At 39.3% G+C, this 19,732-nt stretch overlaps 1 protein-coding gene across 7 annotated transcripts in view; it reads right to left on the bottom strand.

The window, feature by feature from the left end:
• Positions 1–7,763: 7,763 nt before the first annotated feature.
• Positions 7,764–19,732, bottom strand: part of LOC135464814 (collagen alpha-1(I) chain-like) — a 160,760-nt gene continuing 148,791 nt past the window's right edge. For 5 of the 7 annotated variants that reach the window (XM_064742373.1, XM_064742375.1, XM_064742377.1 and 2 more), the window contains 6 exons: positions 17,070–17,108; positions 15,351–16,598; positions 11,979–12,050; positions 10,964–11,161; positions 9,526–9,641; positions 7,764–8,979 (listed from right to left, as the gene is read on the bottom strand). In XM_064742373.1, coding sequence (XP_064598443.1) covers positions 8,766–8,979; positions 9,526–9,641; positions 10,964–11,161; positions 11,979–12,050; positions 15,351–16,598; positions 17,070–17,108 — 1,887 coding nt within the window. In that variant the 3' untranslated portion in view covers positions 7,764–8,765. The remainder of the gene's footprint in view (positions 8,980–9,525; positions 9,642–10,963; positions 11,162–11,978; positions 12,051–15,350; positions 16,599–17,069; positions 17,109–19,732) is intronic. The other 2 variants (XM_064742376.1, XM_064742379.1) reach the window with 2 other exon arrangements.

Raw genomic sequence — 19,732 nt, 5'->3', positions numbered from 1 at the left:
GGACGAACAAAAAGGGATAACTTACCAGTTACGTGTTAAGCAACATGTCCAACCCAAGTGTCAACAGACCCAGGAAGCTATTGGTAATGGCTAGGTAACTATTCGGACGTTTTGTCGCGCATTTCATCCTGCATTTCCATGCAACCGGTAACTTTAGACATATCAGAAACATCACCCAATCCGGCATTCTTAGTCTCCGGTGTTTCCGACATTAACTGCTACTTTATAACACCACTAAGCCACAGTGTGATAGAAGCAGCCTAATAGGAAGACGGTACTATCAGAACTGTGATCGATTGGGTGAACAGTGGTCAGAAGATAACAGCAAGAACTCATTACCACTGTTTCGAGTTCGGGATGGTGTTCTTTACAAGCGAGATACAGAATATTCCCAAATGAACAGAGAATGGCTTGTTGTGCCAAACAGCCTGATACTAGATGTTTTGGACGCTCTCAATGATAACCCTTCTGGACACTAGGACAGGAGAAAACCATAAGAACATTCGTCATCGTTTCTTTCGGCCTGGATGGAGAAACGAAGTCAAGGCATATTGCAATGAGTGTAATCATTGTGCGTTAAGGAAGTCTCCCACACCTAAGCGAGTTGGATCATTTAACCCTATCGTTGCAAGTAGACCGTTCCAGCATGTTTCGATGGATTTCCAAGGCCCACTTCCAACATCTCAACGTGGGAAGAAGTATATCCTTGTCCTGCAGTGCAAATTCACAAAGTATCTGGAAGCATACGCCTTACCAAATCAAGAGGCTACGTCGTGTCACTGACTAAAAGCAATTTTACTAGTGAATGCAGGCGACTCTCTAAAAGAAATAGACTATAATCCAGTAACATCTGGGGCCGATTCCACAAAGAAATTTTTGACTTAAGCCAAAACTGAAAAAACCTTCTCACTGTCCTTTATTTTTGGTAATGAAAGCCAACATTTGAACACAGGTGTTTAAGATAACATTTATGACGTGGACAAAATTTTATTTCCAAAGTCTAAAAGTAGGTTTTAACATGGTAGGCCCTATTTTAAATTTTTAAATCGCTTTGTGAAATGCGGCCCTGGACTCTACCCTGAAACATTACGGTTATCTTGGGATTTCTCGATCCCATATTGTGCACTCTGTGGATGCCCACATCCTTCCCTTGTATGAAAGTACGGACATTTAGTGTATTAAAGTGAAAGACAGCACCTGACTAATGTTTATGTCCACTGAGAGTCTACCATTCAAAGCAAGTATCTTAAACAGCCATTAAATTTTTTTTTTTTTTTTTTAGATTTCCTTCAACCCAGTAAAACTTTAGTGAAAGTTAGTCTTCACACAGCTTCAGCACGTCTCCATTATCGAGAGCAAGATGACGTCACGTTTACTCCAGCTCTCTAACGTCGAAGGTATTTTCTGTTTATCAGTCTGAGCAGTACCCAACGGCAGGCAAAAGTTGTGAACTTCGGCGAGAAAGGCCCAAGTGATAAATATCATTTTCTCGGAAAGTGGACATACTGCAAGAATATTTCTTCCACTGGTTGAATTGTTGATACAGTAGGTCTACTGTAGACCTATCATTTAAAAGGAACTCCAGCGACCCTGTTTAAATAGCCCACATGTAGCTGCAGATGCACGGCTGGGGTATTCCTGGTTCACATCGGAGCCGGGGAATCACTTCGTACCTAAACCGTTTCGTACCAGGTGACCTAGTACCACAGTTGATTCGTACCATAGCGATCTCGTACTGTAATCGTGTCGTACAACAATTACTGTTAAGATATACTGTATGCAGTTATTGTACTTTGATTATAAGCATGCCACTCGGATAAAAAATATAATACGTTTTTTAGTCTTTAACAGATTGCTGTAACTCCGTCACCGATCTAGTCGAACAAGGGACATAACTCTATTTCTGGTTGAGACGGTTGAACCGGACTTCACAGTAGTCTCCCCATCCGTAATGTTTGTTTTTACCTGAGTTTAATGTATGAGCCTGTTTTGACCGTTGTTGTCATGTCCAGTTATGCTATGTATGTTGCAGCCTAGTCAGATTTAATGTCCTCACATGAAATACTAAAATGGGAAGTGGTGAAATCTTCACAGGGTTGTTTACACTTGAACTATGTTTTTTATACCAGAACCATACTGGTAATGGATTAATTAACTCACTATGGTTAATCTCTGAGCGTACTGGTGTTGTTAATCCTATTCCATTAACTGAGGTGTTATTTGTGAGCAGTTAACAGCTCAGTTTTTGTCCATGTTAATTTTGTTGTACTTCTGTATTTAAAATACTGTACCTTAATTTAGCTTTTGCATTTAAATACCTGTACCATGTAAATTTATATATTATATACTATTTATATTTTATTTATGTATTTATATAATATTTAATATAAAAATAAATAAAATATATAAATTTCATTTTTGTGTTAATGGAGGTAAACTGGGTTTGTGTATTAAAGAAAATTGTAAAGTCCGTTTTCGGATTATGTCCAAGTCAAGGAGTTCTGCCGGACCTGCCAGACGGTTGCTGTCATGGAAAGCAACTTTTCTCATGTAGACCTACGATAGTTCTGGAAATACTGCTTAAAGTTCGACATATAATATTGGGCAGAAAAAAATCGGTGATGTCGTCTTGGTGGTATACTAAGATGTACTTGATGTCATCTTAATTGAATGTCTGTATTTCAGACCTGTGCTGGTGATTCTGACACCTGTTAAATGTTCAGATTGTTGTACAACTAGATTCATGCTCAATTCTTAAACAAATGGCAATAACTTGAGACTGACCCAGGCATTCGATTGTAGCTAACAGTGGAGACATTTACAGTGCATCAGCAACCTAAAATGTTTGCATGGCAATATTACCCAATCAGTGCTCCTTAACTCTTCAGTCCAGAAGCACATTTGGGACCCAATTGACCTGAATTGCGTATGTGTGTGGTTGTGTTATTTAATCATTACACCACAGCTCTTCAGTTCAGTGGCCAGTTTTGGACCCAACTGCTCCAAAATTAGGTATGTATGTGATTCACCTGCAGAAGTAATAGAGAAGGGCGATCGGTGGTAATTTTGATAATTTGAGCGTTCAATGGGAGAAAATTTGTTTTCTAGAGGACAGCCTGAATGAAGAACAACACCCACTGGTCACGAGCTCGAAGCAAACTTCCGTTGGTTCAGCTGGGGCTTTCATTAACAGGCCAACATAGCTGATATACTCTGCTCGCCTTTTCGGAAAAAGAATTCTCGTCTTAAAGCTATACGTTTCACTTTTTAGGAGTAAATTCTCATACAACTGTATCTCACCTGGGTTAAGTTTGCAGTGATTACGCCTCTAGTATACCCCTAATGTGTCATCATCCCTGTTTGGACTTGGAAAACGCCAAATAATCAAATTCACTCACTCACACACTCTTAATGTGACCAAATAGGGTGCTGATGATTGGCTCAGAGCAGCTCTGACATCACTTCAAATCTATGGATATTATTGACAGAGGAAATCGGAGTAATCCATCGACTTATGACAAGACATACTAGCGAACTTTTCGACCCGTGGCATGTCATATTGCTGGAAGGCCCATGATCTCCAGTGAACTTCATATAAAACTATACAAACAGCGTTCTGCTGCCAATCATGCGCACTAGGTCAGTCATGTGCATGGCAAAGAGCAGTGGTTTAGTCTGATCACCAGCTGTTGTAAGCGAAAAACTCTGATTTGTATATATGTACTTGTTTACTTCAGTGATGTTTGTTCACACTCAAGAATTTTTCACTTTTGCAATGACTGTCAGTTCAACGGGTGGAAGAAACCAGAGTGCCCTTGGTAACCACAGGCCTGTCCACTGTCAACGGTTCAGCCGAAGCCCGCTTCAAATAAATTACCTATAAACTGATCGACGTGGTCGTGTTAAAATATTGTGACACGTTAGGCCTAGATTAAAACGTCTCTGTCTGATTAATGTGACCCGAAGTCTTTGGAACTCTTCAGATCTGTTTGAAGTTTGTGTTTATATATGTGTGGGATCGTTTAACGCCTTCAGAATATCCACATTTTGTGATTCCATTCGTTTTGATTCCGTAATCAAGGATGAGGACCAGTCAGCTTTATGGGTGAAGGATTACGGACTAAAACATGGCACTTCGACAGACAATTCAAAAATTCCCAAATAAAAAAAAAGTGAGTGAAGCAGTGGTTGGGGTTTAATGTCGTACTTAATTTTTCAGTCATATGACGACGTATGAGTCCTTAGAGTGCTTGTAATGTGCCTCCTTGTTTCAGGGCGGATTTCCACCGCTCTTCTACTTAGTGCTGCTTAACTGAGATGACTTACCGAAGGAAAGAAAGGTGTCTCACCAGAGCCATTATGCTTATACAGCACTTCCCCTTAATGCTGAACGCCAAGCGAGGAAGCTACAACTTCCTGTCTTAAAGTCTTTGGTGTGACCCAACCCAGGATTGACCATGGATCACGTCTCCCTGAAGCGGACGTTCTATCGACTGAGCCATCGATTAAAACGAAGATAGCAGGATTCGAATCTGCTCTATACCTTATAGCGCCAGGCCGACCAGAGCCTTCCGCAGGCCCTGATACTATAACAGTGTGGGCAATCGGAAAATCTAGACATACTGCACGTTCTTCCTCCCACGTGGCCTTTATCGCAAACACTATTAATAAAAATACATAAAAATGTTATTTTCATTTTTTTATTACTTGAAATGACCGATATTGTATTAACCGACTTGAAATATATGTAAATACAATGTTGTAGATTGACTGTCCCCCAGTTTTGTATATCAGAGACAAAAAACGAGTTTTTTAAAAAAAAAAATGGGGAAATCTACAAAAGTAGTTTAAGACAAGATAAGGTGTTTTAGAAACATTTCCTGGTGGGTGTTGACTCCACACTCGAGGATAGCCGTTTAGTTTTTCCCGTGGTACTTCACCCTCCCCCCACCCCCTCAATTCACAACATACGACTTTCCACATGTTCAAGAAAAGGCAATGAAGATTTTTTTTTTTTTCAAAGTGGGAAACTAAAGAACATTATGCTACAACATGGGTTAACTGTGGCGGGATAATTATGTATTTCTTATCGGTTAATATCGAACAGTACGAGTTAACTAAAGGACAAACCAGATACTGAAAGCCGATTGGCTCACTGGAGCGACACAATGTCTTTTGACTGGCTACATCTCTAATGTGTTGCCTCATTGGCTCACTGGAACGGCATTACTGTCTGCTGATTGGTTACAACTCTAATGCGTTGCTCGATACAAACCAATCGTATCACGAATCAATATAACAATGAATATTTAAAAAATGCCTGGCGGTTGTATCCATGTACAGTCGTAACTAGACCCTTTAAAAATGATTTAAGAAGGCAAATTACAACACAAATACTAATTCTATTCGTTGAACTTTTATCAGCCACACGTAGGCAATTGTTCTTTTTTTTCCACGCTACATTTCTAATACCTAAGCTACCAGAAAGCTTGAATGTCTGAAAAGTGTGGGAGGATATGATAGTATACACAGCCATCGAGTCGTTGTATAGCAGATTATCCGAATAGTTCCAGTCTTTGATTGCCTACTGGAACATCAGTTTGTCCATATTTCCTTCATGTTACAGCACCGCGACACATTGGACCATAGAGGCATAAATTCATACCTCCTACATTTGACACACCAAAGGTACTGGTCTCTTTGACAAGAGTACAGACGCCGCTTCTCCGTGAACCAGGACAGGTCCACAGCGTCCAAACTCGCACAAAACAAGACACGCGAATGTTTGGTATCGACAGTCGTGCTATGGATTTATCTGTGTGGATTACCTCCAGATTCCTTTGCTATTTACTCATTAAGCTCAAAAATGTCATAAGTATAAGTACATTTTCTATGTCTCCAATGCGAACTGTCAGAAAAATTCGACATTCTCTTTGCCTGATAAATAATCACAAAACCTATGATGTTAGGACAGTTGATTTTATCAATCCAATAAGTGAGTTTGGAGATCGAACTCTTTTGTCACTGAAGGCAAAACAAAAATCCTACTGTATCATATTATTTGAGAAAAGTATTACGCAACACTTCCTGAAATTGTTCCGGAGGCACAAAGGACATCTCTTTCCTTCTGAAACTTTCACAAACGTTCAGCTCCTCAATTTTCTACATCGTTTGTTTACACTATATAACTTTCTGTGAAATTCTTTTAAGATGTCTATGTTACAATAAATGTAATGACAAATGTTTGCCTAACATTTCTGACAGGCCATATGGTACAGCAGGACTTCTCGCTGCTTGAACTCGAAACTCCTTGATGGACATCATAAATGTATACCAAAGCATCACACAGGAAACGAGGACACAAGAGATTACGACACAAAATAAAATGAGAAAAACAAAATACATATGTGAAACTATGAAGAAAAAGCTCTAAAATATTGGAAAAGCGGGTAATGCATTCCAGGCGCTCATCAGCGACAAACTACCCGCTCTACCTCACCATGTAAAGTGCTGTACATCAGAGACAGCCACGGAGGTGGAAGATGACAGCTAGAAAATATTATTGATTAATGCCTTCGTACGCTGAAGAGACCTTTTCCACAAACTAATTTCACGTCAGAAGAACAGCACATCAATCGAAAGTCCTACCGGTAACTAATAAACTGTATTCTGTCCATTTTCAGAACTTCGACCAAGAACGCTTTGTTTACAGATTTACTTGTTTGATTGGAGTTCTAAGTCCTACTGGAGATGGTGGCCAGCATTATGGCGGGATGAAACTGGGTAGAGCCCGCCGCCAGTTATATTCTACTGCACTTCTAAGATGGAGTTCAGCTCATTAAACAACATGATTTTATTCAACTGTTACAAACATTCTTCCAGGGAAACTTTGTAAGATACTGTCCTCTGCTTTTTTCTTCCTTTATTTTCTTTCCTTATTCCGCTTTTCACAAAAAAAAAAAATGACACGATCATCTTCTTTAAAAGACAGAAACTAGTTTGTGGAACCGGCCTCTATAGATGCGGACTCCTTACCTAAAATATTAATAAATATCAGACGGTTACCCTATATCACAGAAGGCTGTTACATACAGTAGTTTGAACCTGTTGACACTTACCTAAACCTTACACAATTCCTCTTAATCCCCACTAATCCCTTTGATCTAACTGGGTAACAAACAGAGATTAGGCCAATCCCCAAAATACAGCAGTTAGACTTTTCTTCATCTGGTTCTTCCACTTGCCAAATATGGACAAGTCATTTGAAAAATCCGTTCAAGCCAGAATGACAAAAGGAAAAACCAGTAAAGATAAAAAAAGTAGCAAAAGAGGAAAACACTTTAAACTGTTTTAAACCGTCTATAAGGGATTTACTACAGACAAGAGTAAGCTAGTTATTAACAAATTTTATTTTCACTGCTTATGTTGCGATCGAGCAGCCAGTTGTCCGTGACTGTTCACTTAATTCATCAAAAATACATATATTCTGTTTTGAATGTAGACAATTTTATTATCGGTATTAAAGGCAGCCTATAAAGAAAAAACAAAGCTTGATTTTAGTGTGAGTTTTAACTCGAAAACCGAAAGAGACGCCTTTCATATGAAACATTGCAGAAATATGAAATATTGGCTTTGAGTTGCAAATATAACTGCAAAAGATGTGAACTCTTTTAACATGCCTGAACATTTTAAGTACCCAGCTTCTACACCGTGAAGCATATATATATATATATATATATATATATATATATATATATATATATATATCTGTTCAAAAGCATATCATGACTGGAATACAAAATCAGAAACAGCTCAAAGATTTCTGAATTCATTACCTGCTGAAATGTATCATATCTGCAAGAGTAGAAATATTTTCTAGCCAACTATCAGAATACATTAGTGTCGCTAAAAAATCAAAGACTAACATACTCTGAAACAAGGAACAAAACGAGAAGTGAAATGTATAATATGCCAATAAAATTTGATATTCCTTGTAGAATGGTAACCATTCAGGGCAAAAAATCCTTTCATTTATATAACTTGGAATTCGGTAGTTACTTCAACAAACTCCACCCATTACATTAAAATTGACACGTACAATTAGCAACCTAGGTTCACAGACGATTAAAAACAAAACAGGACAGACATGAAGGGTAGAGCAAAGTGGTCACAAAAGCACCTGAATGGTTGATAACACTGACAACTGACCTTATTGTGACAACAACAACAACACAAAAAGATATGGGCAAGCACTGGAAACGTGACAGCGACGCAAGCAACTTTAAGGACGGGCTCTCCAAAGCCGATGACGAAACGAGAGAGGTCCCGACCTTGTCAAGGTCACCAAAGGCTGGAGACACATCCGAGACAAGCCAGACTTTGCTTTCAGTTGTCAAAATGGAAGAGTCACTTTTTGTAAACACTGCAGGAATCAACGCAAGTTCAAAAGGCAGATTTTCTCTCTGTTGACATACGGTGGTATCCAACAACAAAAGTCAACTGCAGAGAAACTTTCCACACTGAACTGGTCAGTGTTATTCCTTGGTAACATCCAATCAAGCACAGATCCACCAGTCAGTGAACTCCACATATGGAAGAACAAAATAATAACAAAGACAGGATGCCTTCCTGGCTTCATCCTAGCTCTGTTCAGCATCCAAGTCATACAAATCTGCGCTGGACAGCGCTCATGACAAGGGAGGCAACCTCTACTGCTCTGTACATGTTAATTTTTTTATAAATATATGTTATACGAGTTCTGCAGGCTATTTCTTGACATTTCTTTTACTTGTATTCTCAATACAAAGAACAACAAAGGCATTGTTGCAGCTGAATTCTTCGCTGTCTAATAGCATCCCTTTGTTGAGTGAACTCGCCAACCCGTTCTTTCGCTTACTCTCGGAATGCCAGCGATGACAATATTTCTCTCGCATCAGTAATCCTTTCTTGTCGGAGCCATGCCAGACATACTTCTGAGGCCTGAAATAGCAAGACACAGCCATAGTATTGAGACATGATCATTATCCTTGTACTGGATTAGTAATACATGGATCCATTAATTAAAAACAAAAACAAAAAACTGTGCATACAATAGCTTTTAGCAGGACAATTAAACGCTCTTGGTACAATTATTTCAATCCTTTTTTTTGAAAAATACAATTTGGGATTCCTATATCCTTAGTTTCTCCATTACACAGACATTTCATATAAATCCTGTTTCTTTGTATTCAGTACAGTGAAGATGCAAATCAGCAATGCTCTGATTGGATGAAATTACCTCCCAATTACCAATGATTTTGTCCAATCAGGGCATGGTTGATATGCCTCTTTCTTTACCTGGATACTAAGGCAAGGGGATTTTTTCGACGAACATTAGACTGTCCAAACGGTCAGAACGAGGATGTTAACTGCTTTACATCACGAAGTCCTCACAAGAGGATCAAGTGGAGAAATCTACATTCTGTGCCTAAGGTTAGCTTCGCACCTAACCACAACACAACACAGAGCAGTTCTAGGAAAACCTACCACATGGCATCATACATGACATCCTTGCCGTTGAAGGAGTATATGGTCTTCTTTTGATAAACATGACCACCATTGCCATTCAGAAGGTCACCCCATGACTTAAAGAGGACTTCATCCTGTGATGGGAGAACAAATGACGGTAGTTAGAAACCAGTGATGACTTACCGATTAGAGTTGTTGGAAAATGACTGTTTGCTACACTAAAAAAACAATACTGTCCAATGCACTTAAGACCCCTCAGCCTTGAGCACAACTGAACAGTGGTTTGTAAGAATGTGTAGATCTTCTAGGAGTTTCTTTTAGACAGTTGTGAAACATGAAGCAAAAGTCTGAAAGAAACCCATGACCATCGGTAGGTTGCTGGAAGACCTTCCCATGTACAACAGAAGAGGCATGAGCTGGACTTGAAGTCACAACTTTCTGGTTGATGAGTAGGTATCTTTGACTTTTAACCCATGAAATTTCAATACCACCTTGATCAAATGTCTTACAGTCGCAGCAAACGAGCTCTTTCACCATCAGAGCCAGAGAGGCCCACTTATTAAAGTATGATGCAGACAACAGCAAACAGTGAACACCCTAATGCAGATTTCCAAGAAAGTGTAACCAGGCCATGGCACTTTCCCTTATCATCACAATACCTCGCCTTACTCACACTTTACAACGACGAGCTATCTACAAAGTCCGAGTTATAGAACCAGAATGAAATATGAAACTAAATTTATATTTATTTATTTGATTGGTGTTTTACGCCATACTCAAGAATATTTCACTTATACGATGGTGGCCAGCATTATGGTGGGTGGAAACTGGGCAGAAACCGGGGGGAATCCCACGACCATCCGCAGGTTGCTGCCAGACTTTCCCACGTACGGGCGGAACGGAAGCCAGTATGAGCTGGACTTGAACTCACAGCGACCGCATTGGTGAGAGACTCCTGGGTCATTACGTTGAGCTAGCGCGCTAACCAACTGCGCCATGGAGGCCTAATTAAAGTTATAGAGTGCTACCCGAGACTAACATTATTACAAATACAATGGCAAGGGGATATTTGCCTACAGGTATCTACATCAAATAGCATCCATAAACAACTGGTGAAGCAAAGTGGTCATTCCAAGGGAATGTGTAAAATCAAACAAAATTCCAACTCCCTATCCATCTCAAAAGAAAAGCCAAAATCAATCTGACGTACACAACCGGCTTTCCATCAAGAAAGGAATCCAAGCATGAATCAGAGGTACAAAGCTCAATTTCTATCAGCAAAGGAAAGCCAAAATCAATCTGATGTACACAACCGGCTTTCCGTCAAGAAAGGAATCCAAGAATGAATCAGAGGTACAAAGTTCACTTTCTACCACAAAAGGAAATCCCAAATAAATGTGAGGTACACAGCTGACTTTCCATCAAAAAATGAAACCTCAAATAAATGACAACTCACCTTAAGGTTGACAATAGGAATTCTCTTATCTTCAGGATAGTGCACCAGAGACTCAATGTTTTGGGCAAATGATGACAGGAAAGCTCTGAAGGTTCCCTTCAACCCTGCATCTTCTGCTTGACGGTAGCACAGGTAATCTGCACCGCGGATACCATGCATTTTACCAGTCACTGGCTCGTTAAGGGCGATGAGACGAAGCTGTGCAGGTTATGATCACAGATATATTTCATCATGTTTTGTTAATGGTATAGTGGGATGAATGACTGAAACATTAAGGCTTATCGTGGCGTAAACATCTTCAAACACGGGAGCAGTGAATCGTTTCTGATGCATCCAAAACTAGATAAAATACATGTACGTTTTCTATGATCAAATAAATGAGCCGAACTAAAAAACCACATTATTTTTTAACTATTCACCATGAAAGATTCCATTCTTAACGGTTTTGCTTTTCGTTAAGCAACAGAAAGTGTTTTTATGGCAAATTTTTATCTTTGAGTATGTTTCACAATTTATATTTATTTATTTGATTGGTCTTTTATACCGTACTCAAGAATATTTCACTTATACAACAATGGCCACCATTATTGTAGGTGGAAACCGGGCAGAGACCGGGGGAAACCCACAACCATCCACAGGTTGTTGCCAGACTTTCCCACGTATAGCCAGAAAAGAAGCCAGCATGAGCTGGACTTGAAACTCACAGTGCACAATTTAAACATAGAATCGACACATGAGCACCATTCCAGTAGTACCTAGTCACACCTCATACAACCAAGTAATGCACAGAGAACACAAATTTAATTACCTCACTGTTGCTTAAAACTGTACAAGTTTTTCTTTTTTGATTATACAATTATTTATTAGTGGAGACAAACCATAAACCAAACACCTTTGATAAGTCACTGACAAACTGTCTTAATGATTTGTCATCTTGTATATACTTCACTCTAGTGGTTTCTTTACACTGAACTAGCAAACCCTCCAGTATTGAAAGTTCTGTCTATCCACCTACCCTGGGTCCGTTTGAAATGGCCTGTGTGTTCAAGGGAGGGAACTGCAGTACTGGAACAGGGGTCGTTGTGGGCTGTGAAAAATTTTAAGTCCATCATGATTTAGCTTTAAACATGGCAAAGTTGATCTATGCTCCAAAACATTATCTACATGTTCCTGCATAGATCAGCGATTTATGCCATCTATTATATGAATTTCCTGATATAGACATTACTTATGTAAGATTCTCACGTTAGAATTTCATGTAACAAGAAAATCTACATTCTCTTCGACAATATATTCTCTTCATCCTTTATTTCTTAGAATTAAAATGGCTTTGCTTTAAAATAAAACGAAAGAAACCAAAAACAGAAATCAACATTGTTAAAACAAGGGTAGAGGTTAAAGTCATACCTAAAGTGTTTTTAGTAATGTTACATTATTTCACAGATGTTGATTATTATCAAAGCAAAAAAAAAAATTCTCTTTTCTTGGTGAGTAAGGTTATTTATATCTGACAGACTAAACCATAACAATATGTAAATCGGAGGTGAATTAATTATAATGCTACATGTATCCAACAAAACATAACTAAACTTCACATTAATCTGGCAAAATAAAAAGAAAAAGTTAAAAATAAAAGGACATGTTTATCAGAATGCAGGAACTCAAACAACAGGCAAAGCAGGGTGCATCACTGCACTAGATGCAGATGTACTGCAGCAAGGCATATTGCGCATAAAAACGAAATGCTCCAGATGCATCATACAACAAGCCAAACAAGCGTACAGAATGAATTTCAAACATGAATGCAACATCCAACTGTCTTGAGCAATCCCAAGAAGGGTGAAAACATGTGTAATTACATGCAGACTAACAAATGATAATGGCCACGCATATATCCTACATATGCGTACACAACAGAGTTGTTGATTATTTCGTGTCATCTTATATGCAGCTCTCAAGTTCCACACAACATACGTACATAAATACACCAGAGTATATACTGTAAGTGCAGGACAGTGTGCATTGGATAAAACAGCATACATTATGTCCGTTTCCCTGATGACTGATGATGACTTTCCTTATCAGGCTATGAGTAACTTTTATAAAACCGTGGACAGTTGAAAATCAAAAACAAGACACAACGTTAATTTACAGTTGACATGCACTTTTCTGTATACATTAAATCAAATTATTACTACTTAGACGACAGACTGGTTATCGATGGTGTTTTCAGCCAATCACAGGCTTTAATTTCAAAGTACTTAATGATGAAGAAAACGTCTTCCTATGAAGACAGTGGGGCGGAGCCAAAGAAACCGTGCGCCGAGTGAGCAGACATTGATTGACAGGTCACCGACCATGTGACATAACAACGGCTGTTGGGTTGACACACCGACAGACCAGTGACAGGAAGAGAGGGCGTGGCTTTGCATGAAATAGCCAATCAGTCGTCTAAAACGGACAGAGGTCATTATGAAAAGCGTAGCCCGCGTCATAATCGTGAAGACTTTTCATAATGACCTCTATCCTATACTTAGAAACCTGCAATTATTGTGCATTTTGTCTATTCGAGACCACACAGATCCGGCCTGTTAAAAGGCTACGGCCATGGCTAGCTGAACACGAAGTGATAACGTGGGAAGCTATGCATAAATCAACAGCAATCGATAATATTCCCAGAACTATGCCTGCTAATAACAAGAAAACACAGCATGTACATGTAAGTCAATAGAACAATCATACGTGAATTGTGGACGTCAACAGAACATAGTTAAGGGCTTGCATCGCCTTGATTTATTTCTTTCTTTCTTTCTTTGAATTGTGTAATACCCTTTACCCAAGAATATTTCACTCATGTATTGGCAGTCACCTTGATAGTGAGATCTGTATTAACTTCTGTGATATTTCGACTATCTTTTCAACGCTGCGCCTGCGTAACGTAGAGACTGTGTGTGCTATTAACCAGGCAGTGCCCAGATCTCTGCAGTCTCAAATTCTATGCAAACTTAAACGTCATTTTTTAAATATGATAAATATAAGCATAGAAATCATGCCACGTACAGAAAAAGGAGGTAAAAAAGAAGATTTTGGTTTAAATTTATATTGCCCAGGTGGGGTTTTATCCTGAGCTCATAAACTCTACACATCAGGAGCCCATTTCACAAGGCGAACGTAGCGCGACGATCACGTAACTACCATGGTGACGTAATACCTACAGAACTGGTTGCCATGGAAGTTAAGTGTGTGCAACGTCGCCTAGACTTTCTGAAACGGGTCCCTAGGATAACTGTATTTCACCTAAAGTTTGGCCTGTAAAAATCTCCCTTCAATAAGATAATTAAGGCCTTAAAATGACACTCTTTATGACCACACTTTAATCTTTCTGATCCAAAAAAAATAATCAAACTACATCAAAGTCTTTCTGATAAAAAAATTAATCAAACTTCATCAAGAACATGGAATCAATCTGAATGAAAGAAAATTTGTCACTTGAAATGTGCTAAGCTTTAGGTGAAATATTTCTTGCACAAAAGCATAGATCATATCAAGCCCCCCCCACCCTCACCCCCACCCCACACCCCCACCACCTCACACCTGAGAAATGGAATTCATAGCATGCAGATTACAATGTCGTAAAATGCCCAAACTTAGCTTAAAATTCTACATGGAAATCAGGACCTGTTAGTGACTTGGATCATTATTAGATCATGGTTTCTTGGTTTACCTGTACTGTTGTTAATACCAACATAATCAGACATCTAAACCCTGCCAAGACGTGTTTAAGATCACCTTTAATTACGTGTATATCTTCCACCACTAGGGAAATCTACAATGACTTATAAACTAATTTACCTCCATACAGCCTTTTGTATTTCAGTATGTTAGATGATATTAAACCAGACATAACCCATTACACTCTAACCACACCATTAATTTCATCAGTTTGTCCATAACCATCAGTTTTTTTGTTATTTATTTCAGAAAATAAAACAAAGCCCTTGTTCAATCTGATAGCATTGTCATCTTTTGTACTAGACTTTTAATATGATTTTCAAAATTAGATGACAGATTTTTGTGGGGCAGAAAATTTCACTCTGATATTTTTTCCCTTCAGGCAAAACTGTCAGACAAATGCAAATTATTCTTATACCATATGCTGCCCAAACTGATTTTTCATTTTGGAGAGCTGAAAAACACGAATGAATGAGCTGTTGAGAGCAAAAAATAAAGAAAGATCGCAAACACTGCGCAAACAGATGGCAGAGTGAACAGGACTGCAGTGAGCTGTAAAAGGCTTTGAAACTCCGTGGGTTAGCAAATGTGAATAGATATAGGCACCCAACATCGCAAAATAAGCAGTTTTGGCAAGATTCATAAATCCAGTTACCATGGCTACCGTCCCCGCCTGACTGTCGTCCTGGTACATTCCGTGGCGCCATCTACTCACCCGGTCCTGTAGCTGTTCGCTTCCCCGTTCTACAGCCTTATCAGGACGCTGGCGAGATCGGTGATGGTCTCCACGCTGTCGTTGTCGATTATTAATTTCTTTTCGTCGCTGTTCCTCAAGTTTCCTTCGTCTTTCAATTTCTTCTTTTCTTCGTCTTTCCCTTTCTTCCAAACGGCGCTTCTCATTCTCCAAATCCTTCCGCCTCTGTCTTTCGAGCTCCTGCTGCCGTCTTTCTAATTCATCGTCGTTGTTGTTGTTTCGACTGGTGCCAGCTCTTCCCTGATTTTCTGACTGCTCTCTTCTGCGTTTTTCCAACTCCTGTTGTCTCCTTTTCAACTCCTCCTCTCTATTACTGTTTCTGCCCAGATCAGGCCTTCTTTGCTTTTCCAACTGCTCCCTTCTTCGTTTCTCAAATTCCTGTCGTCTTTTCTCCGCTTCTACTCGCCTTCTTTCAATTTCTTGTCGTCTCGCCTCCAACTCCTTACGTCTCCTTTCTTCCAACTCTTGACGTCGTTTTTCCTCTGCGACACGGTTGCTGTTTTCACTTTGCAGTTCCCCGTGAGAGTTAGCACTGCCGGGGCGACTGCGAGATCTAATTTCAATTTGCCGCTGTCTTTCCCACTCCTCACGTTGTCTTCGTGCTTCTTCCCTTCGCAGTTTTTCAGCTTCACTCTCCTTATCACTTCCTGGCCTTCTGTGTGACGCCATGTCTTCCCGCTGTCGTTTTTCCAGTTCCTCTCGCTGACGCTTGAGTTCTTCCTCTTTTTTTCGTTTTTCACTGTCACCATTTCTTCGTTTCTCAATTTCATCACGCCTGCGTTTTTCCTGCTCTTCTTGACGGCGGATTTCCTTTTCCCTTTGCTGCTTACGACGATTCTCCTGCTTCCTTGCGCCATTTTCAGTTTCTATTCTTCTCTGATCCCTTTCTTTTTGTCGTTTATCAAGTTCTTGTTGTCGTTCCAATTTTCGTTGTTCCAACCTTTCTCTTTGTTGTCTCGCTAGCATTTCACGACGACGTTCCATTTCTTGGCGATGTTTGAGCATCACTTCACGATGGCGAGCATTTGTTCTATCGTAAGCATCAGCTCTGTTAGAGGAACCGTTTCTCACAAAGCTTCTATTGTCAGTCTGTGGAATTCGATTGCTGTCAAAACCTTCTTGACCCGAGTGATTTATTCGTATTCTATCCTGAATGCCAAAATCAAACAATCAAACACAGCTGAAAGAAAATTTGCTTCAAAATTCTCAGTCAAAAAGCAAACCAGCAATCAAATGCTGAGATTAGTTGTACATGGTAAGCTGGAGAAGGGGCACATTATTTTGGTTTCGGATTTGGGGGATTTTGATAACTTGGTTTATTTCAGCATGCTGGTAACATTAAAAACATCGGGTAGGGGATTCAGAAACAAACATCAAATGTGCAAATTAAATTATTATTTGAATCAAATTAATTTCAATGCACAATGGCAGCTTTTGCACATGCCTTTGTTCTCAACAAACCCTAAAAAAATAAAACTGAAGTTCAATCAAATGCTCAAATCAGCAAAAACAAATTTAAAAAAGGCATCTCAAAACATTCTTGACAAAAGAAAACATACATACATACAAAAACCACATAGTACAAGTCAGTGATTTTCATTCCATTCGAAGGTTTCTTACCGTTTCCGTTGATGCTGGCAAAGGAATTAAAGGCCCAAGCTGGTCAAAGAGAAAGAGAAGAAATGTAAAATGAGTGCCTGCAAGGACAAAATGAGAGCCTAAAAGGACAACATGATGTTGGATAAATTTTTCGTGATCGAAACTTGACAGATCGCGTTGAAAACCTCCATTCCTAACAGTCTACTGTAATTCAGGTAGAGTTTAGCCGAAAATTTCTGGCCGTGAAGTTGAGCCCATTTCAGTTGCAGGAGGGGATGACAGGGGAGAGTAATCAGCACCAGTTCTGCAGTAATCCCAAGTGTTGGTCTGGCTGCTGGCCCTTGCCACATGGGGCAAACTCCTCGAGCATGGACTGAGAGACGAGTGTTTACACATTAGTCCATCTACACTCTCACTAAAACGCTGTTGGTTGCACTCTTGCAAAACAGAAGTTGAGTTTGCCACGTCCCACACAGGTGTTACTTCACTACAATCGAAGCTCTCCTCGCATTTCTTCAGAATTCTATTTTCTTCTCATATCAGGTGTCTTCAGTTCAACACAGAAAACATATTTCGGTAAAGTTTCGAAACTAGATATACTATGTGTTCTAACCTCATTCTCGCATTGTTGTGACAGCCGATTGCCATGCACAGGACTGAGAACTCAGAGTCACGTGCGCGTAAATGTCTACAGGTAACCGACAGCTTACCAATTTCAACACTGAACAATTAGATGTATTTATTTTCACTGACCCGCCCCTTGGGACAGTCACAATTGTGAAGCCTCCCGCCGAATCTAGACTAGCAGACGGAGGTCCATTAATTTACATACATTCACGTACCCAGTGAAATCCATGTAAAGTTATTTTCGGCAGACTGCTCTAGACTTTGCTGCTAACCCATTTCAGTAAAGCCACGTAATCATGTATTTCAGTGGTTTACGCAACACAAATAACCTATTTACAGCGAGTAGAATTAAAAACAATTGCTAAAACATCAGGAATCGGATATCTGTTGTGACTGACCAGCCTCCTAAAACAATGTCGAAACTTCAAAGACTATACCCAGAGCTGTGCAAAAGGCTGGGATTAGCCATGATATCACTAAAACTCACCTGTTTAAATCTGAACACTCAATAGGTTATAGTTTGGCACCTACTCACCTATAATTTACATATAATGAATGCTATTTTTAGATCATCAAGGCCCACACTGGTAAGGTGTGACCATGAGTTCTGATTCAAGCAAACTGTGCGAAAATGGATTTTCTTACTCCAACAAAGGCAAACCTGTGAAGCTGGACCTACATGCAATTGCAGTAAGTCGGAGCAGTCAAGTGTTGTATTTGTAAATTAGCTTCTAAAACGTATAAGGTACTTATTTACTTTAGACACATATTCGTTGTTGGGTATTGTTTTCAAAGGCTTGCATGCTTATCAATGAAGGCCTACTTGTTAGCCTCATCTCAATGAAGGCCTCACCGTCTAACCTCAACCCACCTGTTTTGGCACGACATACTATTGCCGACCATACGTGACACATGCATTTTGGTAGAAGATATGTAGAGATGGTATTGTGCTAACATTTCGTTGGTCTTGTGAAGCGTTTTGGCACAACCCACTTGGCACACCATATATGAAATTTGCACTCTGGCAGTAGCTGTGTAGCGATTCTACTGGAGCAGTTGCATGTTCAGTGAAGCATGGACATATTTATTGGTCTTGTCACAGGTATGTTCAATCCTGTGGACACACTCCTCAGACACTTACTGACCCCCAGCTGTGTCCAATTACCAAGAATCACAACTAGACACAAGGAATCATGGGATACAATTTTCAAAACCATCGGCTAAACTCTACCTGATTTACCGTAGTTGTTAACCCTTCTAACAAGGCTGAAGTCGAACAAGTTACAGATTTTATTATTGTATCTACTGTTTATTATTTTCTCCGCGTGTGGAGGAGTCGGAAGCTCCCAGAGTAAACCATCGATCTTCATCCGGTGAAGATCTTGACTTAAAGCTGAGGTCATAACCACATTGGTGAAGATAAAACTAAAAAATATTCTTGATCATCAATGGAAAGACCAAAGAAATCTACATATGAAACCAACTTCACTTGCTGTTTTAGTTTTATTAAAATATTAAAATTATTAAAATAGAGTTCATGTAAATTTTATTTTCACTTTGGAAGAAACTCTTGTGGCATCTACTCATGGGTTTCTACTACAGAGCTCAGGAGAAAAGTTTATGATGTATCTTACTGGCCATTTATCTTACTTAAATGGCCCAATTTGGAATTCAAACATATGACTCTAAAAAAATAAATCAAATTATTTTTTATATACTTTTGAATGGTCTTTCCTCTGGCACCTCATTTCAAAGTTTTTGTAGTGCACTTTTGATATTTTTTTCCATACTTTTCAACAAGTAGCTTTACATTGGAGACACAGTTAACCAAAATGAATTTGTTTACTGGATAAATGATTTTCCCCATGCTCAACAGTTGTTCACTTCTAGGATGGCGATCAGTTTAAAATGGGTGGAAGAAACCGTTTTGCCTAGGGTAATCCATCAATCTTCTGTAAATTACTTACAGGAAAAGACTTCTAAAACCACTTAAACCCCTTAAAACTATGCATAAGTATCCTTTCATGTATTTTTTTTAGATCTTTGTGAAAAGAGTT

Source organism: Liolophura sinensis, chromosome 4, assembly GCF_032854445.1.
Source record: "Liolophura sinensis isolate JHLJ2023 chromosome 4, CUHK_Ljap_v2, whole genome shotgun sequence".
NCBI lineage: Eukaryota > Metazoa > Mollusca > Polyplacophora > Chitonida > Chitonidae > Liolophura > Liolophura sinensis.
The sequence above is the reverse complement of the archived record's forward strand: the minus strand, read 5'-3'. Positions and strand labels throughout refer to the sequence as shown.